Source organism: Homarus americanus, unplaced genomic scaffold (assembly GCF_018991925.1).
Source record: "Homarus americanus isolate GMGI-L3 unplaced genomic scaffold, GMGI_Hamer_2.0 scaffold51476, whole genome shotgun sequence".
NCBI classification, from domain to species: Eukaryota; Metazoa; Arthropoda; class Malacostraca; order Decapoda; family Nephropidae; genus Homarus; species Homarus americanus.
In genome coordinates this window covers 1,037,353-1,063,282 of record NW_024736148.1, presented here as the reverse complement: position 1 = coordinate 1,063,282, position 25,930 = coordinate 1,037,353, and the positions used below count along the sequence as shown (strand labels likewise).

General features: G+C 45.6%; 1 protein-coding gene across 4 annotated transcripts in view; it reads right to left on the bottom strand.

The window, feature by feature from the left end:
- The window catches only part of LOC121872017 (FERM domain-containing protein 4B-like), a 192,213-nt gene that overhangs the window by 108,797 nt on the left and 57,486 nt on the right, over nucleotides 1-25,930 (bottom strand). For all 4 annotated transcript variants that reach the window (XM_042374649.1, XM_042374652.1, XM_042374650.1 and 1 more), the window contains 2 exons: nucleotides 12,958-13,118; nucleotides 11,373-11,471 (listed from right to left, as the gene is read on the bottom strand). In XM_042374649.1, coding sequence (XP_042230583.1) covers nucleotides 11,373-11,471; nucleotides 12,958-13,118 — 260 coding nt within the window. The remainder of the gene's footprint in view (nucleotides 1-11,372; nucleotides 11,472-12,957; nucleotides 13,119-25,930) is intronic.

The window sequence follows — 25,930 nt, the reverse complement described above, 5'->3', positions numbered from 1 at the left end:
ACCCTGACATCACGGCAGATTTCCTTCAACATATTTGCTGTGAGGTCCCTTACTTCGTCATGCCTCATGCATATGAAGCCCCTTTCTTGCACACCATGGCGTGATCGGCGTCATAGGAAGAGCCACACGCATTGGGAGGCAAACCTTCTACTGGCCTACCATGCCTAGAGCATTGGCATCTGTAAATTCTTGTTTATTGAGACTGAAACCATTTGCCCTTATCGGTAACATAGTTAACCAGTTCGAGGCGCCCACCTCCTGCGCTATAGCTACTTTTTTCAAATTCTCTGGTACTTGCAGCAACAGTTGCTGCAACTTATCACTTTGGCTGTGCTGTCGTTCTGTCGTAATGGACCTTCAAATCTTGTTTACTTCACTGGTATCCACCTCCCCTGTTGCGTTCTGAGCTATTATGTGGTCCGTGAGGGCTGCGGTGAGCTTAACTGAGTTTTGATGTTCGGTGGCAGCAATCTCCTCTGGATTGGATAATCCCATACCTCCCAGTCTTGGTGGTAGTGCTAGGAGTGATCTTTCTGCTACCATCATCACCGCCACCACCACTACAACTACTACTACACCACCACCATTACTACTACTACTACACCACCACTACCACTACTACTAAACCACCACCATTACTACTACTACTACTACTACTATTAGTACTTTGCTGTCACTGGGAATCTAATATGACGATCATCCAGCTATGATACAATGGTACGAGTTATGAGGGATGTTACCTTCATTGGTGAGTTTTGAGGTGACTAAAGAGGCCGATACGGGACCGGCAGGGTCGATCATAGATGTTGCACATGTGGGGGGCTACATCTAGTGCGGGAGGGGCGATGGCAGCATCTTTCTGGCGTTGGCGCTTGTCTGCCTCGTTAAGCAGTCGGGCTAACTAGAAAGTATTGACACCTTCTCGTGTGGTGCTCCTCCAAGCGTTACGGTGTGGAGTAATCGTCTCCCAGGTGAAGGGGTCAATTTGGCACTTTTCAGGTTTGTCTTAAGACTATCCTTACCTTCTCAGTTGCTCGCCGGCGTTACGTTTCATCATCTGTTGTCTTGCCATCTTGTAAGAGTTCGTGTTTTTTGGGGGTCGTTTGTTTTACGTTGTTTGTTTGTTTGTTTGTTACGGCTGTTTTATAATTTGATGTTTGTATTTTTCAAGTTATTATTTTTTTAATATCTTTTATTAATTTAGTTTCAGAGTTGTTTATTTGTTTATTTATTTATTGTGGGTTATTTTACGATTATTTATATTTTTATTTTATTCACCGTAATTTCATGTTTTATTTTTCTTTCGTCATAATGTCACTCACGTAAGAAAACCACGACACAAATATGGCTTCCAATACATATATATAACATGTTATATACAAAGGCTGGTTAGGGTAGGTGAGGTTAGTATTTATTAAACTCGCGATGGTTGTTTTACGTGGTAACTTAACTCACGATGGTGTGTGTGCATGTGTGTGAGTGTGTGTGTGTGCATGTGTGTGTGTGTGTGTGTGTGTGTGAGTGTGTGTAAGGATAACATCACCTATCTGGTTCCTACCTATAGTTTACAATAGGAGGGACGTATTACCTGTACTGTAACCATAAGTAGTGATATTAACCTATTAACAGTAACAAGGTAAGTCACTTCGCCTAATAATATAACACAGAGGATAACCCCACCTATATCTTTTATATAATAGGGGTGAAATGGATCAGTGTAAGCAAACACCTAAACACCTATAATAACAAAAGGATTCAACACCATATCTTCACCATATTAAACAGTTTAGGCAACACCCATCCCCCCCACCCATACGTCAAAGCACATAAGAATAATTTACACTCTTAATATTACCGACCCTACATAGCATAACCCATAACCCCCGTTCCCCTGTCCATAACCCCCCTCCCATAACCCCCGTAATTGTGACGTTATCATCATACGGTACGGTCAAGGTCCTCTCCCCGCCTACCGTATGGTGTTAAGATCTATACCATGGATCAAGTCATGTTAGTCTTATAACCCCGTTGGTAGATGTGGTTCTCTGACCTTACGGGCGTCTGGTCGTATGAGTATGGTAAAAGATGGGAGTGGTGATTAGGTGTAGTGATGAAGGTGATAAAAGGTAAGAACGTAGATAATTTCCTCTTAAAACAATTTCTAATGTATTTTTTTGGTGATGAATTAAAATATAAGTCAGCGTATTCAAGGGGTTAAGTCATCGTATTGAAGGGGTTAAGTCATCATATTGAAGGGGTTAAGTCATCATGCACAGACACTATTAGCATACTATTGGTATAATTAACAGTAGTCAAACACAGGTAACATTATACACAGATGTGATATAAACAGACGCTAATTACAACATTAATTCAGGACCCGAGATGGAAGGATGTGAGCCAGCCAGGGTGTTGATCCCATGGTCGGCGTACCATCATCAATCATCATAAATCATCATCATTATCATCAATCATCATTATTACTTACAGGTAACATCAAGTATAAGTTATATAACATCTTTTCACGGCTGTTCAGGATCCTAAATTATGGACCTGAATGAACAAATGGCACTGTTATGAGCATCGCCGGTACAAGGTAGGTGGTCGTAGTGTAGATAGATAGATAGATAGATAGATAGATAGATAGATAGATAGATAGATAGATAAAATAAGGTGCGTATAAATTAACATTAACCATACACGCCCACCATTAAGACGCCCACACGCCCACCAACATGGCAGTTCAACGAGTAAACCAAAGAAAGCGTGACACATGCACACAAACACACATACATATTATATACATACATACATACATACATACATACATACACACACACACCTATCACGTACACTGAGTCAGGCGTGTATATGTGAATGGACGTAACACCCCTCCCTCACGTACCGTCAAACACCCTCCTCACGTACCGTCAAACACCTCTCTCACGTACAATCAAACACTCCCTCACATACCATCACACCCTCCCTCACGTACCGTCAAACACCTCTCTCACGTACCGTCACACCCCTCCCTCACGTACCGTCAACACCCTCCCTCACGTACCATCAAACACCCCTCCTCACGTACCGTTAAGTACCTCTCTCGTCAAACAGCCCTCCCTCACGTACCATCAAACAGCCTCCCTCACGTACCATCAAACACCCCTCCCTCACGTACCGTCAAACACCCCTCCCTCACGTACCGTCAAACACCTCCCTCACGTACCGTCAAACACCCTCCCTCACGTACCGTCAAACACCCCTCCCTCACGTACCGTTAAGCACGCCCCTATCGTACCCCCAACAAGCCACGGTGTATATTAACATTCCTTCACTTAAAGAGGCCGTCTTAAGCCCCCTACCCATCCTCTCTCTGTTCCTGGGTTAGCTTGGGTTAGGACGGGGTGTATGTTAGTTTTGGCTGGGTTACATTGGGTTATGTTGAATGGGGTTAAGTTAGGTTAATCTGGGTTAGGTTAGGTTCGCCACACCAAAACTACCACTCATCTCCCTCAAATACGTTCGTTCATTTTTCCTCATAACTTTCACACCGTAAAAAACTACCTAATTAAATTCTGCTTCTAAATTTGATAAGTTCCCTATACAATATTAAATTTCCCTTAAATCAACAAAAAATAACAACAACAACAACAACAACAACAACAACAATAATAATAATAATAATAATAATAATAATAATAATAATAATAATAATAATAATAATAATAATAATAATATGGTACATCTATGTAAGGTCGAGTCTCGGCGTAATTACGATGCCATTAAGGTCCCGTAGTCCCTCTTATTTCTACTTACGTGAGCCAGTTAAGACCGATTATAAGTCACCATTTACGGGGAGAGGGGCGGAGGGGGTGAGGGGCGGAGGGAGGTGGGGGACAAAGACGAAGAGTGGGGCGCGGACGGATGGTGGGGGCATGAGGTGGGTTGGGTGAGCCGAAGGGGCGAAGACGAGGTGGAGGAGACAGAGAATTTTGCGTAGGAATGTCTGTCGGGTAATCAGGGAGACCTGGGTGAAGATTAGCCGTGTTCCTGGTAAGTCCATTCCAGCAGGTAATGTGGGAACATTCCTGATGCCCGCACGACAGTGTGGGGTGGGGTTGGTAATGGTGGGGTGGGAGGTGGTAATGGTGGGGAAGGTGGTAATGGTGGGGGGAGGGAGGTGGTAATGGTGGGGGAGGTAATGGCGGGGAGGAGGTGGTAATGGTGGAGAGAGAAAGTGGTAATGGTGGGGGAAGGGAGGTGGTAATGGTGGAGAAAGTGGTGGTGGGGAGAAAGTGGTAATGGTGGGGGAGGGAGGTGGTAATGGTGGGGGATGGAGTGGTAATGGTGGGGGGATGGAGGTGGTTAATGGTGGAGGAAGTGATGGGATAGAGACACTTAAGCAGTGACCATCTATCCTCCACCATCCACCTATCCAGTCCACCATGGGGGCCACACTGGGGCTCCTCAGGTCGTCATTAATAGCTGTAAGTGGCGGTGAGTTAGGCAGGTTTGGAGGCCCAGTCCTTTGAGGTCTAGAGTGCATCTCACCTGGTGCTGAAGTGTTCAGGGTTAGAGGGTGTCCGGGGTAGGGGTGTTCAGGAGGGTTAAGGGGTGTCCAGGGTAAGGGGTGTTCAGGAGGGCAAGGAGTGTCAGGGGGGTTTATGGGGTGTTCAAGGGGGTTAGGGTATCCCGTGGAGGAGCTAAGGGTGATCAGGGGAGCTAAAGGGTAATCAAGGAGTGCTCAGTGGTTCGCTCTCGTTAGATGATAATTATTCTTCAAGACGGCGACACAAACATTCCCCATGGATAAATGGAACAACTTCTGTATTCATGCATGTATATACTGACGATACATACACACCAAAACACCTATGTATACCCCCAACTATTAAACCCCTGTGGTGGCTAAGTGGGTAACAGAACTCTACATAGATATATAAACTCAGGTACAAGGGTTCGACTCTAGGAAAATATAAAATCCAAGGACCAGTTTTAATTTATTCTACAAGATGGTGGTTGTTGTTGTTGTTGGTAATGGTGGTGGTTGTTGTTGGTGTTGGTAATGGTGGTGGTTGGAGGTGGTGATGGTGTTGGTAATGGTTGGTGGTGATGGTTGGTGGTGATGGTTGGCGGTGGTGGGTAATCGAATAACTGTACATAGACTCAGGTATACAAGGGTTCGACATATGGCCACGGTGTATGTAAATATAATACTATGGCAAGGTTAAGATGGCAGCTGTGTGTATTAATTATGGCGGCGTGGGGCAGCTGGCAACTGGCCGTACTTACTACAGGGAAAAATATACAGTACTCACAAAAGATATTACGATCCATTTAAGTGATACTACGACCCCTTTAAGTGACACTACGACCTAAAAAGATACTACGACCCCTTTAAGTGACACCAGGATCCCTAAAAAGATACTAAGACCCCTTTATAAGTGATACTACGACCCTAAAAGATACTACGACCCCTATAAGTGATAAGAACCTATAATAATTACTTAAGCATAAAATACAGTTGGGATGGGTTGGGTGTTTCTGGGTCCTAAAGAACTGAGGTAAATAGTGAAGTAAAATGTGTTCATGCTCGGTCACACACACACACACACACACACACACACACACACACACGGCAGCATCCAGGAAGAGAAAGAAAGACGCGGAAGAAAATTGAAACACGAGTTAATTATCTTTGTAAAAAAAAATATTAAATAATCTAAACTGTTTTAAAAGGCTACAAAAAATAAAATGAAAAAATACACAATTGAAAAAGGCCCTGAATCCCTTTCTATACATCAAACTTAATATAATTTCGAAATATAAATAAAAGTTGAATAAAATAAAATAGAACAGCCTCACCATTAAAGAAAACGGGAATAAAAGAAGTGACGTCACCACCACAACACAGGAGGGTAGATAAACAAACATGGCGGCGATTTTGATGACGATACGAGAGCTAAATGTTGGATTACCATTATCACCTCCCTCACTATCACCACCACCACTATCATCAACAGTACCATCACCATGATGAGCTGGAGGAGTAAGGTGGTGTGAGGGAGGGAGAAAGAGGGTGTGGGGAGGGGAGAGAGAGAGAGTGAGGTGAGGAGAGGAGAGAGGAGGTGTGTGAGGGAGGGAGGGAGAGAGAGAGGGTGTGAGGAGGGAGGGAGGAGAGAGGGGGTGTGAGGGAGGGAGGGAGAGAGAGAGGGTGTGAGGAGGGGAGGGGGAGAGAGGTGTGGGAGAGGAGAGAGGGAGGGGTGAGGGAGGGAGGGGGAGGAGGGGTGTGAGGGGAGGGAGGAGGGAGGGAGGGAGGGAGGGAGAGGGGTGTGAGGGAGGAGGAGAGAGGGGTGTGAGGGAGGGAGGGAGAGAGAGGGGTGTGAGGGAGGAGGAGAGAGGAGAGTTGTGAGGGAGGGAGGGAGAGAGAGGGTGTGAGGGAGGAGGGGAGAGGGGGTGTGAGGGAGGGAGAGAGAGAGCATCACCTAGAGTACACAGAAGGGGACGCCAGCCTCTCCCTCTGACGGCTGTACCCTGAAGCCTTAGCGGGGAGGGGAGTAGTGTAGGAGGGGGGTGGGGTGAAGGGGAGGGAAGAGAAGGGGAGGAGAAAGGAGGGGATAGGAGGATAGGGGAGGGAAGAGAAGGGGAGGATAAAGGAGGGGATAGGAGGATAGGGGAGGGAAGAAGCGAGAAGGGAGGAAATGAGAGAGAGAATCAAAACAAACACCGTAAAGAAAAGACAAAGAAAATAATAAAAAGATGTGAGAGAAGAAGAAGAAGAAGAAGAAGAAGAAGAAGAAGAAGAAGAGAGAGAGAGATAACGCGAGATAAAATAAAGTAAGAAGCAAATTAAACGTAACAGAAGAAGGAATGAATAAAGGAGAAAGAAAATACAAAGAAAGGGAAAGATATAACAGAGAAGGAGAAGGGAGGTGCGAAGAAGAAAAGCAAGAAGTGACAATAAGAAAAACAGGCAAAAAGAGAGAGAATGATAAAGCTAGGAAGAGACAACTAAGGACAATAAAGAAGACACGAAGCAAAACGAGGAAGGGCAAAGGAAGAGGGTGTAAAGTAAACAACAATAAGAGAGAGAGAGAGAGAGAGAGAGAGAGAGAGAGAGAGAGAGAGAGAGAGAGAGAGAGAGGTATTGGTGGTAGTGGCGGTGGCGGTGAGGGAGGTGAGGGGGAGCTAAGACTAGATAAGGAGGGAAGAGGAGAGGGTAGGTAATAAAGAAGGAACAGAGAAAGCTAAAGAAGGAGGAAGGAGGTAACAAAGGCGAGGGAACTAAGGAGAAGGAAGGAGCAAGAAGAAGGACGAGAGGAAGAGAAGCGGCGGTGATAAGTTAGACAGAGAGAAGACATAGGAGAGGAGGAGGAGAGGGTAAGAGGGTCAATCTAAGAGTAAAAGAAGAAGAAGGTGGAGGATGAGGAGAGGGAGGAAGGATGGCAAGCAGGCAGCGTGACCAGCACCACATAAAACCAGGGTGACCGACCATCCTCCTCTTCCTCCTACACACACACACACACCTGACCCCTCCCTCCCTCCCTCCACCCACGCCCCCCTCTTACCACACCAAGACGCAGCTAACTACTCCAAACTTTATCATAGTCTTTCCTTCCAACACACAAAAAATATTCAAAATAATTCCAAGACGCAACATTATTTTCAACATTGTCTGAACGAAATTTTACAGAAAACACAAAGAAAATAAATACAAAAGTTATCCCCAGGGCCAGCTTCCACGATACAGAGGTCTCTTCATTAACTACAATTTCAACATACGTCATAAGTTCAACATACGTCACTAGTTCAACATACGTCACTATTTCAACATACGTCACTAGTTCAACATACGTCACTAGTTCAACATACGTCAGAACCACCATCCCTACCACCACTCTCTCAAAACCACCTCTGGTAGCACTACCAACACCAATACAGGGCCCCTTTAAATGGTGGCCACTAACTCTCAGTCTAAATTGGGGGATCGTCAACAAATAGGACTTCAAATTGCCTTACTTAATGGGGGGGACGGTATCAGTAGATCTTTCCTATCGTAGAGCCATTAGGAGGCGCTTACTTAGATATGAGAGAGAGAGAGAGAGAGAGAGAGAGAGAGAGAGAGAGAGAGAGAGAGAGAGAGAGAGGAGAGAGAGAGAGAATATTACGGTATAACCTCACTTAAAAAACGAGTAGAATTTTCTTCAATAAACAAACCACAACAAGAGTCAATCATTGCTTTATGTTCCTCACGCTCTCTTATATAAAACCTCCTCCCTCAGTCAAGTCAGAAAAGGCAGTAACTCAGTCAAGACACATTTAGGGAGGACCTACCAGAAGGCCCTCAAAGTACACAAGACCTTACTCCCTGGGACGTAGAGGCCCTCAGGTACAATTACTAATTTAAACATTGGGGAAACAGAGGAAGGTGTGCCGCCCTCATCACCACACGGAAACAATACCTTGATTGGAATGAGCGGCCGTGTGTGTGCTATTGTTTCCACACTCTCTCAGTTCCACCCCCCACACACACACACACACACTGCCCATCGAAGTGACAAGGACACCAACCACCAATCTCTACCCACGACATTCTCCTCCTCTCCTTCTTTTTTCTCCTTCCTCCTCCTCCTTTTCCTTCTCCTCCTCTTCTCCTCTCATCACATTAATTTCTCTCCCCACCACCACTACTATAACTGCCTTCTATTCCACCCCTGGCTGGCTACCACACACACACACACACACACACACACACACACACACACACACACACACACACACACACACACACACCATAAGATAAAAATTCATCAATCCTGGAGGAAAAGGAGTAGGAGAGAGGAGGAGGAGGAGGAGGAGGAGGAGGTGAGGAGGAGGAGTAAGGAGGAGTAAGGAGGAGGAGGAGGAGGAGGACATCTTCTGGTCACCTCACACGTCCACTCACCTGTATAAAAACATCAGGTTCTCTCTGGTTGAATTTATTTCATATAGCAATTCAACCACGACGTTAATTACAGGTAAGGACAGGTAGATACAACACACCCATGGTTAATTCCTGGCCACCCCCACTATCACTATTACAGTACGAAGATGTTGGATAATATACCTGTAGTCAATCTACTAATGCCAGGTAACATTCCATTCCGTTCATTCCTCAAGTTTAATTCCTCTCTCAGGACGATATGTTCCATCTAAACACTGAACTGTTTATCACATTAATTCACGCTTATGTATTTATGTTCTATCTTTCTTTTTAACATTATGACCACTAAGGTATAAACACTGGTAATGTTGTCAGAGTCACCCCGACCAGTGAATGACTATTTGGTCTCAATTTATTCTGATGTAAGATTTTTTTATCGTGTTTACTCTGTAGTAATTTATGTAGTAATCTGATGATGACTTTCTGTATATATTATTCTCTATGAAGTAATGTTATATTAATAACTTTGTACTCTTTTAAATGTTGTGATGATCACCTGAAGAATCACCACCCCAGTTTATATCACGTGACACTATTTGGAGGAATGAAGTGAGGTTAGGATTAAGGTGGTTAGTCTTTAAGTGAAATAAGCGAAGGTGGAGTTTCTTCAGGTGAGTCAAAAAGGTAACAAGAGTGTAATGCTCACTAACAACAGGTGTATACATCTCTTGACTTACTTCAAGAATGTAGCTGCTCCCAGGACAGTCAGCTGAGTCAGTGTCGTGTGTGTAAATTTATGCCTTAATAAACTGTTGCTATTCAAGGCGATTGAAAAGTTCAGTTTCAGCTTTCACGACCACCATGCCTCCAGGCGTCGAGGAGGGGGGAAGAGGGGGTGGAGGAGGCTGGGAGGGGAAAGAGGAGGGAGGGAGTAAGATAGGAAGGGGGTGTAAAAGGAAGAGAGGAAGGAGGTGTAAGAGGAGGGAGGAGGAGGAGGTGAAGGTCTACTGGAGGAAAGTGAAGGAGAAGCATCAACAAAAAAACGGGGACGCGTCTTCACCTCTTCCCTCCCTCCCTCCCCCCTCTCTCTCTCCCTCCCTTCTCTCACTTTAACAAGGTCAGGTGGTGTTGGTATAAAAGCCTAAATACGAGAGAGAGAGAGAGAGAGAGAGAGAGAGAGAGAGAGAGAGAGAGAGATATCACACGCGAAAACGACACATCAGTCAGGTCAAGAAAGGCGAGAGTTAGGTTGACTAAATGAAAACAAATTCGGCAAAATACATTAAAGAGAAATAATTCAGTTTACAGGTTACAGACGGGAACTAAACTGAGAGCAACAGTTGAGAGCTGACCAAGTGACCTTTGACCCCTTTCACTATGACCCATCACGACTAACTACAAAAAGACCCCAGAGAATCTTTAATTACCTCTCCCCCCCCACACACACGTCACGTCTCCCGTCCACCTACATCTAACAATTAAGCAGTGTGTGGTGTGTGTGTGTGTGTGTGTGCCCTGAGCCCTGACCGGTCCTGAGGGTGGAGGATTAGTGGTCAGTACAGAGAGGCAGTCGTGGTCATCAGTCTCTTACACGTGCTGGCTATAGTCCTTTTAAATAACCCGTATTGATAGACAGCAGCTTTCTATCTGTCTATATCTATCTACCAAAAGTTAGACATTCACCTAACCTACCCCCATCCCCTCGCCACCACCTACCAGTTCCTCCCAGCATGTGAACTATGACCCCAGTTCCCCCGAGGTCACGGTTAGGGTCACGTGATTATAGCCGTCAAGCAGTCACTACACGGCCGTAACCTTGACAGTTCTCCATACTGTATACCTATTGTACATTCATTTTATTTCGGGTCACCTGAAGATTTGGCACCCCAGCTTATTTCACCTGAAGATTAAGCACCCAGCTTATTTTACCTGAAGATTGGGAACTCCAGCTTATTGTCACTTGAAGATTATTTCACTATATATCCAGTTACTACCACCACTCATTCCACAGTCTACCAGTCACTGCCAATAGAAATTCAGTTACGACCACCAGTCACTCCACAGCCAGTCTACATTAATATCATACAGTCTTAGGCCCTATTAAAAGTCCTCTACACTAAGATAGTTACACCAGTCACCACTTACCGCCGCCACACTCCAGCCATCTGTCACTCAACCGCAAATTAATTCATAATACTTGGTAACATTATCACGACTATTAACGTCTTGAGAGAGAGATCTAAGTAACACCAGGTAGCACAAAGTAGCAATCGGTAGCATATGGTATAAAGTAGCACAAAGTAGCACCAGGTAACACAAAGTAATACCAAGCAACACAAAATAATACCAGGTAACACAAAGTTGCACCAGGTAACACAAAGTAGCACCAGGTAACACAAGGTAGTACCAGGTAACACAAGGTAATATAACAACAGAGTACAGTACTCACTTGACGAGGAAGTAGAGGGTGAGGGGGGCGCCGTTGAGGGTGCGGACCACATCGTGATCCACCACCCGACGGTCGTGCGACAACCACTGGTAGTGACCCCTGCAATATTAGTCGTACGATAACTCTCAATGATAACCTCGGTCATTAGCACCACAATAACATCAATAGTAGTAAATGTAATAATAATAGCAATAATATATAAAGATACAGCAGCAATGATGATAATAATAATAATAATAGTAATAATAATAATGGACATGAAATTAGTTAATAACAAATTGCAAGTTATTAAATACATCATGAGAGAAAATTAAGAACTTTAATAGCAAATATAATTACTAATATTAACTAATACACCACCAACGACTATACTCCCATACAAAATATCTACAAAATAAACAAAACCTGAGTACCGTATTGGGATTTTCTAATGGACAAAAATACACTACAGTCCCCCAACACCGAGTAAGAGAAAACGGACGTAAAATACCATAATAGAAAATGGTCTTGCTTCAGCGGTGACTCAAACATTTATTCACTCGCCCGGTACAGTATTATTCCGATTCAAACATTTATTCACTCGCCCGGTACAGTATTATTCCGATTTTATTTACTTCTATTTGGGGGACTTTACTGGCATGATCATTGGTTTAGTATGAGTTTATTGTATATTAAAGGAAAGTTTAGTGTTCAAATGTTATAACAAGTGGCATATAACGTTAATTAAGAACAAAATAACAGTTTGCTGGGATGAGGAGATGGGGATTTCTTAGTCGCCCATATGTTGTAAAAAGGCCCCCTAAAACAACACTACCCTTCACCACTACAACAACACACAGACCACCTGCACTTATGGCTCTCTTAACACCGCCTGTGGAAGGGCTGTTAAAGTCACTACCACAGACACAAACATCCGTGTCTTGTTGATGCGGGGTGTCAAGATCAGCTGCTGTGGACCCCCCCTCTCATAGGCCTCAGTGAACATAACCGAGTTGGTGCCTTTGCCAAAGTCGCGTCTATCAAAGGCACTGTTGAATATAATCTAGGTTTGTCACAAGGAACTTTTAAAGCTGTAATCAGGAAAGAACTTGCTGATGAATATGAAGTAAGCAGACAAGTGCAAACAGCCACATGTCAATGCATTGTCTACCATGATGAGATGTATCAAGTGAAACATGTATATGGAGCAAGCAACAGATCAAGAGATTAAACGATGTTTTAACCGCCAGCTGAGTATCCTAAGTACCTCTAGCAGTATGACCCTCAGGCAGGTGTGAACAAAATTAAATGTAAAGTGTGTGACCAGACATATAGCCACACACTCCAACACCACGTCCTGGACTGTGTGAAAATATAACCTTAGGGGCAGATCAAAGCACACTGTGTATGAAACGGCACAGTACTTTATCTTTGACGGGAAGATACCGGATGTACTAAGACTGTATCCACTTGTTGCACCTGGTAGCTAAGTCAACTCCTATCCTGACCACTGTAATTCCTTTCGCACTACCGCTCACAGGATGAGTAGAGGATACGACTGGAGCTACAGTAAGACATAAGACGAGGAAGGACTGAAGATACTCACGTGGAGTCGACGAGGGCGAGGGAGAAGTACTGGTTCTCCTTGAGGGTGAAGTGTGAGGCGACCATGGCGAGGAGCTCGTGGGTCAGCAGGCGGGGACCTACGTTCACCTGTAGTCGTCGGTCGTCCAACAGTACCACCTCCACCCGCACCCCCAAGCTCATCTGAGGGAAGGAGAAGATGATATTAAGTAACAGGTCAACACTTATAGGGTCTTATAAGTATTAAAGTAATTAAAGTATCATCCATACATGACCCACTCACCATATCAAGCTCACCTGAAAGAAAACATTATATATGTTAAGCTTCACCAAAGTTTATACAGAATCTAAGGACATATACATAATACTAGCTTATTATAGTATCACCCGAGAACTCCCCTCCATCCATGCCTCACCCTCCCTCACCACCCTCAGACAAAACACAACACAATCCTCCCACATAATTAAGACCCATACACGGTCCAAGTACCCGAGAGGCGAGACCACAGAAAAGGAACAAAGATCACGAAAAGTCTAAGTCCTGATGAAGAGACTTATACAAGGTAGTGTTAGAGAGAACCTGATATAGTTAGACCTTTAAGGGAATGTTACAGGTGACTTGATATATGTGCAGGGAGGATGAGGAGAGAGTTCACCCTGTAGTTATTCAGTGTGTGTTGTGACAAGATCCACCAGCGTGTAGTGAAGATGATGATTGGTAGTGAAGGAGGTTAACGAGACTAGCTGCTTTACATGGTATTTGGTGGCACAGTGGAGAGAATGGTGATGATCGTTACAGTCAGGTGATTTTCTGTAACGAGTGTCAGACATTGGTGCATCGGGATTACCTTGTGTACCCGTGAGGAAGTGACAGTGAAGCATGTCAGCCAGAATGTATGTCATCACGGTGTCAGTCAAGAGTGTCGGTAACAAAGTGGTGGTAGTGGTGCATCACATGACACGGTGGGTGGCAGAGGATACCATGCATCAGCGTAGACAAATACCGTGACAACCTGAACTACCATCTCTGGCCTGTACCACCTCCACAACACACCCAGAGCCACCCACCATAACACACCCAGAGCTCCCTCCACAACACACCCAGAGCCACCCACCATAACACACCCATAGCTCCCTCCACAACACACCCTGTCCTCCACAACACACCCTGGCTCCTCCACAACACACCCATGGCTCCCTCACACAACACACCCAGAGCCACCCCTGCTGCACCTGGCTCCCTCCCCAACACACAGAGACCACCCACCATAACACACCCATAGCTCCCTCCACAACACACCCAGAGCCACCCACCACAACACACCCATAGCTCCCTCCACAACACACCCAGAGCCACCCACCACAACACACCCATAGCCACCCACCATATTACCAGGAACTTTCATCTTGATTTCACGATAAAACAATTACTGATCTAGAGTCGCCCATATAGTTCCTCCGCCATACTGAAATTTAGCGAATACTTATGGGTTAGGTTAGGTTAGGTTAGGTTGGGTTGGGTTAGGTTAGGTTAGGTTGGTTAGGTTGGGTTGGGTTAGGTTAGGTTGGGTTAGGTTAGGTTAGGTTATCTTAGGTTAGTCTCAGTACTATCATTTTACTTCTATTATTCCCGTTCCTTTAGATACACGTTACCTCATAATATTTCTCAAATGTCTCCTACGATGATACAGGTGTGTGGTGAGAACTGGGAGGTAATGAGAGACACGATAGGACACACACCTGAAGTACAGTGAAGTGTCTGGGGTTACAGGAGAGTACAGGAGGATACATGTTAATATATCATAGGTGTCTAGCAGTCCAAGACACGGCGGGAAGAGTCACACAGAGTGCCAACCACAGACACACGGGGTGCCAACCACAGACACACGGGGTGCCAACCACAGACACACAGGGCGCCAACCACAACTGAGAAGGGGAAATCTCTCACAACCACACGGAAACACCACACATAGTTACCAGACACTAAGGACCAGATTCTTGAAGGTTCCTACGTTAACTATACATCAAGATATACAAAACAAGACCACATCTGCCTCCCTCACTTACACCAACACACAAAGATGATAGTCAATATGGCGTCCAAATATCACCGAGACTATACCGGAACTAAGTTGACTTTAAGTTATGTATATTGGGGGGAAAAATTAACCTAGGAAAACTTAGAGAGAGAGTCGTGTGAGGGAGCCACAGATGATGGTGCCAGAGTGTGTGGTCACATGGTGTGTTTATGGTGCGTTCTTCACCACCACTACCACCACTATGTCGCCACAACCAGGCCACTATGTGTTGCTCTTACTAGTACTGAGTTACTAACACACACATACTCTCTCTCTCTCTCTCTCTCTCTCTCTCTCTCTCTCTCTCTCTCTCTCTCTCTCTCTCTCACCCCAATCCTTCCCTCCTTCCGTTCTTCCTCCACCTCTCCCGCCTCCCTCATCTCCTACCCTCTCTCCCTCATTTTGCCCTCTCTTCCATTCGTTCTTCCTCCCTCCATCTCCCACCCCTTCTCTCATTTTCCACCCTCCCTCTCTCCCACCCTTTATCCCTCATCTCCCACCCTTTATCTCTCATCTCCCACACTCTCTCCCCTTCTATTCTTCTTCCCTCTCTCTCCTCCCTCTCTGCCTGGTAAGCCTCTTCATAATAATAACAAAGTGGTCCTCAACGCAGCCAAGGATTAGTATTCGTCTTGGAGCTGGTGATCGCGTTACACCTTGATGTTGCTGACTTGCATGTATTTCAGTCTTACATACGGCCCTACAATACCTACTACAATATATGTTACGATTACAATAGCCTGTAATACTGTATAGCAACACCATAAATATACCAATTACAATAGCTCACCTTAACCAATAGATGCTACAATAAGGACTACAATACCTCAAGGCCACGATCGGTTTACAATAGCCATTTACAATACAGGGGCTGGGTAGTGCAGGCAGATCCAAGGGAAGATTAGGTGACACGAGAGACTGGCGAATCAATGGCTAATCTCTTTAGAGCTCTTACCACTCAGCCACTAACAGTTCCTAGTGCACTTATGACTGAGAAGGGAAAGGGAGAGGGAGAGGAAGAAGGGAGAGGGAGAGGATGAAGGAGGAGTAAGGTGAGGAAGAGGAAGGAAGGAGGAGAGTAGGAATGGAAAAGAAGGAGAGGGAGGAGGAGCGGTGCAAGAAAGACTGAGTGAGGGAGAGAGAGGGGAGACAGGGAGAGGGTGAGAGAAGAAAGGAAGGAAAGATGGAAGGGAGGGAAGGAAGGAAGAAGGAAACAAAGAAGGAGAGAAGGAAAGAAGAAACAACAGGAGGGAGAGGAACAGAGAGAAAGACTGAATGAATGAAGGAATGACAAGGAGAGGATAGAAGAAAGAAGGAAGTAAGAGTAGGAGAAGGAAAGGATACAAAACTTGAAGGATATATTGAAGACAGATTGACAGAGAGACAGTATTACAGTGATCACACACACACACACACACACACACACACATTTGACTCCCACTGCTCCGGAAATTCCTCAATCATCACATGTAGTATTCCTGGAAGTGTGTGTGTGTGTGTGTGTGTGTGTGTGTGTGTGTGTGTGTGTGTGTGTGTTGGTCCTCAAGCCACAGTCAAGGTCAGGAAGAAGTCCTCATTATTCCCCACCATACCACCCGGATTTAAAGCTCCCTACGTTAGGTTCGGTTCCTCTCTCCTTCCTCACCCCTTCCCCCTTCCCTCCCCCACCATTAATAACGTTTTCCTGCCCATTGCTCTCGTAAACGGGGTAAAATAGTGTTCCACCGCCCACCTACTCTGATGATATACCGCACAGGGACGAATTAAATCTGAAATGTAAATGTATTCCTGACTAATTAATATACATGGTACAGTGGGGGGGTGTGTGTGTGTGTGTTAATGCCAAGTATACTCCATTAACTAACTTTCTCCCTAGCACACACACACACACACACACACACACACACACACACATTCTTCCTATTCATCCCCAGAGAACAGACGTAATCTAGCCTCCCACGCAAAATGCACGCAACCTCCCCACTGTAACTCACTTGACCTCCACAGGCAAGCACATCCTCCCTTCCTTTCTCCCTCCTCCCTTCCTTTCTCCCACCCCCTCCCCCTCTTCTCCTCCTCCTTTCTCCTCCTCTCCCTACACAACCCAGACAATCCTCCTCCTCCCTCCATCCCACACCTGACCACACGCACTAACCCCTGACCCCTTTACCTACTGAGGACCCACACGCGACACCCCTTAATCACCTATGACCCTCACCCCACACCTAAGGACCTCACCCCCCACACCCTATGACTGTCTCACCCCCCACACCTATGACCTCCTCACCCCACACCTATGACCTCACCCCCCACACCCATATGACCTCCTCACCCCCCCACACCTATGACCCTCACCTCCCACACCTATGACCTCCTCACCCCACACCTATGATTCTCACCCCCCACACCTATGACCTCACCCCCACGCCACCTATGACCTCCTCACTCCCCACACCTATGACCTCCCCTCACCCTCCACACCTATGACCCTCCCTCACCTCCCCACACCTAAGACTTCCCCTACCCCCCCACATTTATGACTCCTCTCACCCCCCCACATTCTGAGGACTCCTCCTTCATCCCCCCCATTACTTGAGTGACCTCCTCATCTCTATCTCTCCTCACCTTCTATTGGACCCATGGATGATGCGACACCCGAGCAGTTGGTAATGTCAACGTAAACAAACACCGTGACGTCATAGTAAACAAACCTGATGACGTCATAAAAACAAACTAAGAGACCTCCCAGAAGTCGTCCTCCAGACACACCTCGACCTCTCCAGACACACTCCCTCGACCTCACTAGACACACCCCCTCGGTCTTTCTAGATACACCCCCTCGGCCTCTGTTGCACCGCAGGCGAATTTAAATAACCCCTTCCCGAGGCATTGTAGTCGTCGCAGAGATACGACCCTCTGCTTCACTTGTTACGAAAGAAACCCTGAATATCTCAAACCTGTTGAGTTTCCTCAAGCCTGTGGGGAGAGCTATGAATTTATAATATCCCTATAAATGGTTGTAAATGTTTTAATTGAATTTATATGGGTGAACTTTGACCTTTTGAATCACCTGAAGAATCTCTACCCCAGCTTGTTAGGTTAGGTTAGGTTATTGTTAGGGTGTTTAAACTTAAGGTAAAATAAGTTTGAATTTTCTGGTAATTAAATAATTTATAAGGATTGTAAATGCTATATAAATTATAATCATTGTTGATGTTATCTCTGTTATCCTAATTACCGCTTTATTGTTATAATTACGTTACACTATTATTATTATTAGTCTATTACTACTATTAACATTTTTAGGAGTAATCATCATTATTATCAATATTTTCATTACTATTCATGTAACTTTTAACACTACCAACACTCTTTATTACTATTACTGACACAAGTATTGCTTTATTAACACCATCTACCCCACCTATCACCCGACACTCGTACACTTGACAATATACGTCAGTCACCCCAGCATCCAACACACGTCAAAAGCCAAGTTTCTTTTAACCTCTTGTCACACAGAAAACGGGTCACCAGGTCTGTCAGTTGCCGCACCAGTTAGTTTGGCCCTGACCAGCCAATTATTTCACCAGTTCTACCTGTTATTAGCGGGGTGTCTGAGAGCCAGTTATTGTCCAGGTGTTTGGGAAGTCAGGTATTTCGATATTCTGATACAGTGTCTGTTTTATTGTGTAGTTTTGGTGTAGAAGTGTCAATGTTTCTTACATGTAAATTTTATTCAAGTCCCTTTATACCGTTCCCCAAATCAGTGCAGCATCAGTCCTGTCACTCAGTATGTAACTCACGCCGAGTTCTGGGAGAGTGAACACAATATATTGGCCAGGCCAGAAACCATACTAAGGTAGGGGAGGGGAGAGGGGGGAGGCAGAGGGGAGGGAGGTGAGGGGAGGGGTGAGGGGAGAGGGGGGAGGTGAGGTGAGAGGGGGGAGGGGGAGGTGAGGGGAGAGGGGGGAGGTGGAGGGGGGAGGGGAGAGGGGAGGTGGGAGGGGGAGGGGAGAGGGGGGGAGGTGGGAGGGGAGGGGGAGGGGGAGGTAGAGGGGAGAGGGGAGGGGAGGTGAGGGGAGAGGGGAGGGGAGAGGGGAGAGGGGAGGAGGTGAGGGGAGAGGGGGAGGTGGAGTTGAGGGGAGAGGGGAGGTGGGAGGTGAGGGGAGAGGGGGAGGTGGGGAGGGGAGAGAGGGGGAGAGCAGACACAGAAAGGAGGGGAGGTTGGTAGCAGGAAGGGAATAAGAAGAGATAGAGAAAGGGAGTGAGGAAAAGAAATACAGAAGGATGGAAGGCGAGAAGAAGGGAGGACACGAAGGCGAGGACAAAGAAGAGGGAAGAAGGGCAGGGAAAACCGTGGAAAAAGGGGGAAGGAAGGAATGAAGGAAGGAAAGGAGAGAATGTGGAGGGAAGGCCAGCGGGTTGGAAGGAAGGAAGAGGAGGACGTTGAAGAGAAGGAGAGAACACTGGAAGGAAGGAGAGAACGTTGAAAGGGAAGGAATTCAAGAAGGAAAGGGAATGGTAGTGGGTAAGGAATGAAGGTAGGGGCAAGAAGAGCGTGTTGGACGTCAGCCAGGACCAGACCCGGGGGCAAGAACGCCTCCTCCGTCACCGCCTCCTCCCTCTACACGCTGCCAGACGTTCTTCTTCAGGGGAAAACTCCGGCCCTGCGTCACCCGGCCGTGTCAAGATCCTGTGTGGGCGGACAGACGGGGAGGAAGAGGCACCCGTCGGCCCCTATCACAGTTGGGATATCTGGGAAGTTACTCTACTGAGGCCGTCGGGAAATCAAGAGTTTTTGGGAGGTAAGTGAATCAAAATGTCCTCCCGGCTGGAAGCAATACTGAAGGCACATCTGAAGAGCAAAAACGCCATTGATGTATTCCTTATAAAATGATACTTTACATTGTTTACAGAACCAATTTTGGGCTTGTGGGGCGAAGGGGGGAGGAGTGGGGGAAGGAGGGGTGAGGGAAGGAGGGGGAGAGAAGGAGGGGAGGGAGGAGGGGAGGATCAATTCTTCACCACTAACTTTTCTGAGAGATTTGAAGAAGATTCATCATTCCAAGAGGTATTCAATGCTGGTATAAGTCTTAAATAATGCGACACAGAACAGAGCATTTCTAATGGTATATAAATAAAAAGTTTGGGAGGGAGAGTAACTATTATTTTGTCTCCCGTCAGCTCGGAGGAACCAGCGAGGAATACTGTACAACTAACACAGAAGAAGCAGCAAGACCCAACCTCCAGCCAATACTAAACAAATCACAAAACCATTATAGACCCCAGCCGCCAGCCCCAGCCCCAGCCCCAGACATCGGCCCGGCAGCACAATCCGTAAGCAGATCCAAAAAGCATTACTAAGGAAAAAGCAAGAGTCAGTCTGGAAGCGCACACAGTAAGCAAATCTAAAAGACATTATGGAGGAAAACCCCCAAACGCCAGCCTGGGAGTCTCTATACGGAAATCCAAAAGGCAGGGTCTGGAAGGGAGGGACTGGAATTGAGTGTCTGGAAAGGTGGGGTCTGAAAGGGAAGGTCTGAAAGGGAAGGTCTGAAAGGCACGGTCTGAAATATAGGGTCTGGAAAGCAGCCAGCGAGGCCCATCAGTCAACAGCTAGAAGACCAACGACCCGGAGACCCTAGAAGCTATGGTTATGCTTCTGTAGGCAACCAAAGACTTGTCTCGTCACGACCATCTGCATCATGGAAATGTCGGTCGCATAACTTCGGTCCCTCTTCCGGGATATGAGCCACCGCCACCCTGGATCACGGAGTACTGGATCACATGCATGGAGGATCACTTGGATAACATGAGGTAAATATGGCCTGGGTTAAGTGAGCCACAGTCTGGATGACGTGAACGAAGAGACTTTTTAAATCACGTGCACCAAAATCGTCCTGGAACACGTGACAAGGAAGTGACATCACGTGAGTTAGGACCAGTATGAACAACTCACTCACTCACTCAACTGACTCACTCAACTGACTCACTCACTCAACTGACTCACTCACTCAACTGACTCACTCGCCTCATAACTGCAGTAAATCCTTGAGCGATGTTTTATTGCGCTATCAAGAATTTTTACCCGCCCCGTTGTCTGTGTTTTTGTTCCGCCACGACCAGAGGATTGTTGTTGTATTTGTTTTTGTTGCTGGTGTTGTTGTTGTGGTTGTTATTGTTGTTATAATTTATTTTGTTATTATTGTTGTTATTCTTGCTGTTAAGAGTTTAATTCTTAACCTATAACCTAACCTAACCACACCAAACCTTCTGAACACACACACACACACACACACACACACACACACACACACACACACACACACACAGAGTTACAACTTTTCACCGCCGTTTTTACCTCACAGCAAGACTCGAGGTGGTTGGTTGCCGGTCTCGTATCTTCAGTTATGAGACCAAGTTAACATACGAATCTCCGTGAATCCGGGACCTGTTGTCTTATTTTGGGGTCTTGTGCTGGCTTGGGGGTTCCCTGTTTGTGTTGCTGTTTGTGTTGAGTCTTTGTTGTTTGTGTTGTTTCCTTGCTGTTTGTGTTGCTGTTTGTGTTGATTCTTTGTTTAAGTTGATGGCAAGAGAAAGAAGTAAGGAAGAGAGAGAGCGAGAGAGAGAGAGAGAGAGAGAGAGAGAGACATAGTGCACTACTGAAGACGTGTTCCATTTATAGCACTCACGCACGCACGCACGCACGCACGCGCACGCACACACACACACACACACACACACACACACACACACACACACACACACACACACACACACACACTTTTCCTCACCAATTGGAAAATAATGCTGCATCTAACTCACTCATTTATACAACCCCTTGAGTACGATGACTTAACCCCTCCTTGACTACAATAAATTAACCTCTTGAGTACGATAAATTAACCTCTTGAGTACGATAACTTAACCTCTTGAGTACGATGACTTAACCCCTCCTTGACTACGATAAAATAACCTCTTGAGTACGATAAATTAACCTCTTGAGTACGATAACTTAACCTCTTGAGTACGATGACTTAAGAACCCTAACCCCGATTAAACAACGATGGCGTGGATGAAACTCTACGGCATCAGACAGCCACATTTGACAACACAACACCATGAACACAACTCTCCACAGACTAATATATGTGGGTGTGGTATGGGTGTGGGTGTGGTGTGGAGGTGGTGTAGGTGTGGAGGTGGGTGTGGTGTGGTGTGGAGGTGGTGTGGGTGTGGAGGTGGTGTGGGGGAGGTGGTGTAGGTGTGGTAGTGATGTGGGTAAAACAGTGATGGTGTGGAGGTGATGTGGATGAAGTGGTGGTGTGGGTAAAACAATGGTATGTGGAGGGGAGGATGAGAGTATCCATTCTGTACCTCGGGCTGTCCCACTCAATTTCACCCTGCCCACTCCACCCACCATATCATGATTCAACTTTGACCACAAGCCATAAATCACAAAGTATGAGCCTGCCGGATATTGATAGATAGATCACTAAGATGTATGTGGAGGAGGAGGAGAGGAGGAGGGGAGGAGGAGGAGGAGGAGGAGGAGGAGGAGGAGGAGGAGGAGGAGGAGGAGGAGGAGGAGGAGCAAGAGGAAGAGGAAGAGAAGAGGAGGAGGAGGAGGAGGAGGATCTTTATATAATTTTTCTATTACTTCCTTTTTACTTTCTCTCAACTCCCTCTCTTACTTTCTCTTTCCTCTGTCTCTTTCTTATTCTCCTTACTCTTATTATCTTTTACCTATTCCTCATTATCTTCACATTTTCTTTATTCCTACTTTTATCCTGTATTTTATTCTCCTTTTCATTAACTTCTTCCTAATTTTCTTCAACCCTTTCTTCTTTCTTCCGTTTCCTGTTCATTCTTTTTTTAATTTTTCTCTTCGTCTGTGTGTGTGTGTGTGTGTGTGTGTGTGTGTGTGTGTGTGTGAGGAACACAGCTTGACGTGGCCAGAACCAAAGGGATAATGTTTATCTCATGCACACACCTCACCCCCCTGTTGACACACACACACACACACCCACACACACACACACACACACGCACACATCACCTAATTGCCCGTATGATCGATAGTTTGTAAGGTGTCAGGACTAAATAGGCTCTGCCAGTTACGCCTATAATTATTGTACTAATTACCGTAGTATGTTACAACTCAAGCCCCGCCCTCTAGTGTTGTGAAGTAGTTGTTGTAGTTTGATGTATTTTGGTGATATTTTGGCTATGTTGTTGTAGATTCTGACTCGTGTTGTTGTTGTTGTTGTTGTTGTTGTTGTTGTTGTTATAGTGTTGTAGAAGATATGTGATGTTATTGTTATCATTCTGCCTCTAATGTTGTTGTTGTGCTGATGGTGAAGGAGGAGGGAAGGGATGGAGAGGGAAGGGGTAGGAAGGGAGAAGGAAAGTAAGCAAGGACAGAGAAGGAAGAGAGAATTATAAGGATACAGCCTGAGAGTATGAAGGAGGGAAGGAAGGAGGGTGAAGAAAGACAGGGAGGGAGAAGTGAAGGAGAGGTGTAGGGAAAATAAGTGAGAGAGGGAGGGGGAAAGAAAGGGGGGAGCCACAATCTCTAGGGATGGATGGGTAAAGAGAGGGAGAGAGGGAGGCATAACGTCTTAGGTTTTCACACGTCAGGAATCACTGATGAGGAGGGAGGCCACAGCGGCGGGCAAATACCTCCACTCCCTCCATGCTGACCTCCACACAACCTCAAGGACAACCTCCACACCATCCCTCCCTTCCTCTACTCCTTTCATGCTAACCTCCACACCTCCTCCCTGCTAACCTCCACACTACCTCCCTGCTAACCTCCACACAACAGCATGTAAATAAAACTAAAAAATAATAAATAAAAATCTATAAAAATAAACAAAACAATAAATGAATAAAGCAACACTACTATATACATAAATACAAAACGCTAATAAATACAGAAAATAATACAAAACATGAATACACAAACAAAACTTCAAAATACAGATAAGGTACACACACACACACACACACACACACACACACACACTCTCACACACACACACACACACACACACACACACACACACACACACACACACACACACACACGAGAGCCACGGTGTGCTGGGTAAACAAGAGAGACGAGAGGCAAACAGGACTTGTGCCACTGTCTGGACTCACCGTGTTTGGCATGACAACAGCTGGGCATGGTGAGGGGGTTGGAGGTGGGGGCGATGGTAGGGGGAGAGGGGGAAGGGTGGTGGAGAGGGGGGAAAGGAGGGAAGGGTGGAGAGGGGTGGAAGGGGTGGTGGTGGTGGCATCTTGTCCAACAATTCAACACAACTCACTATTAATATTGGGCTTATGTTTGTTTACATATATACATACATACATACATACATACATACATACATACATACATACATACATACATACATACATACATACATACATACATACATACATACATATATACATACATACATACATACATACATACATACATACATACATACATACATACATACATACACGGCTTCTCTAATAATTGAGAAGAGGACTACAGATATATCAACCTCATATTGACAGCTGTTCGGCCATGGGATCAATTTCAATTATTCCCGGACACCGATGACGAATTTATATCCCCGTCAATTATCTGTTTAATAATTTGTGTCGTATGAAAAGATTTATAATGAATTTCGGTGTGTGTGTGTGTGTGTGTGTGTGTGAGAGAGAGAGAGAGAGAGAGAAATAAAGAGAATGAATGAATTACAAACACAACAAAACACTCAAAATAACAAAACCAAACACCCAGGTAAGCTTAATGAGCCATACACCTGTAATAAACACACACCAATTAGCCCAGGTAAAGTGAAAATTAACTTACCCTCATTAACCTAGGACCCTCTCACCTGCCAGTCTAGCCTGAGATTATAACTGTGACGTCCAGGTTAATTCTGATTACTTATCCAATTACCTGGCATTTACCTGTTGTCTATTTGCGTGGCTCTCCTAATCTCAGGTAACTAACCACGTGATGAGCCTAACCTAACCACGACAGCCTGATTAAGCCACTGTGTTTTGTTTTGGGGGAAAGTTAACAGGTAATTCTCTTAAGCTTTCTCACACACACACACACACACACACACACACACACACACACACACACACACACACACACACACACACACACACACACACACACACACACACACACACACACGTGGGCGTGGACAATATGAGGCACTGAAGAAGATTGTGTACTTCCCCCCGCCCACCTCCCTCCACCCATCCATTTCCTTACGTCCACCTTTCCGTCTCCGGCCGCCCATCTCCTACCGCCCACCTTCGCCTACCCATCTCCTACCGCCCACCCCATTTCCTGGCGGCTGGTGCTGGCGCCTCTGACAGTGTTCCGCCTCCTCCTTCCTTGTCCACGCCGCCGCCGTCTCGACCTGTAGTCTTAGCTTAACATACACACATACATACATACATACATACATACATACATACATACATACATACATACATACATACATACAACTAGTAACGCGTACATACTGGAAGTCACTCATCTCTCTTATGTGTACAGGTAAGACAGGTAAACAGGTGAGACAGGTAAACAGGTGAGACAGGTAGAGAGGTGAGACAGTGAGCGGAAGACGAGGCACGTGGAGGGCAACACTTTGTGAACGTCCCACTCAGGTGACCATTATAACACAGGTACACGAGGCATTTATACCTTCTCATTTCTGCTCCACCTCTTCATATTTTCTCGCAGTCACAAAGGAAATACTTCATACTACAAAAAACAATAATTACTTAGATATTACACTAACGAGGGGAATGTTTATACGTGTGGAATACAGAGGAATGAATACTACCCTGATTTATTATACTGTAGTGATGATATTACACACTATTTAAATC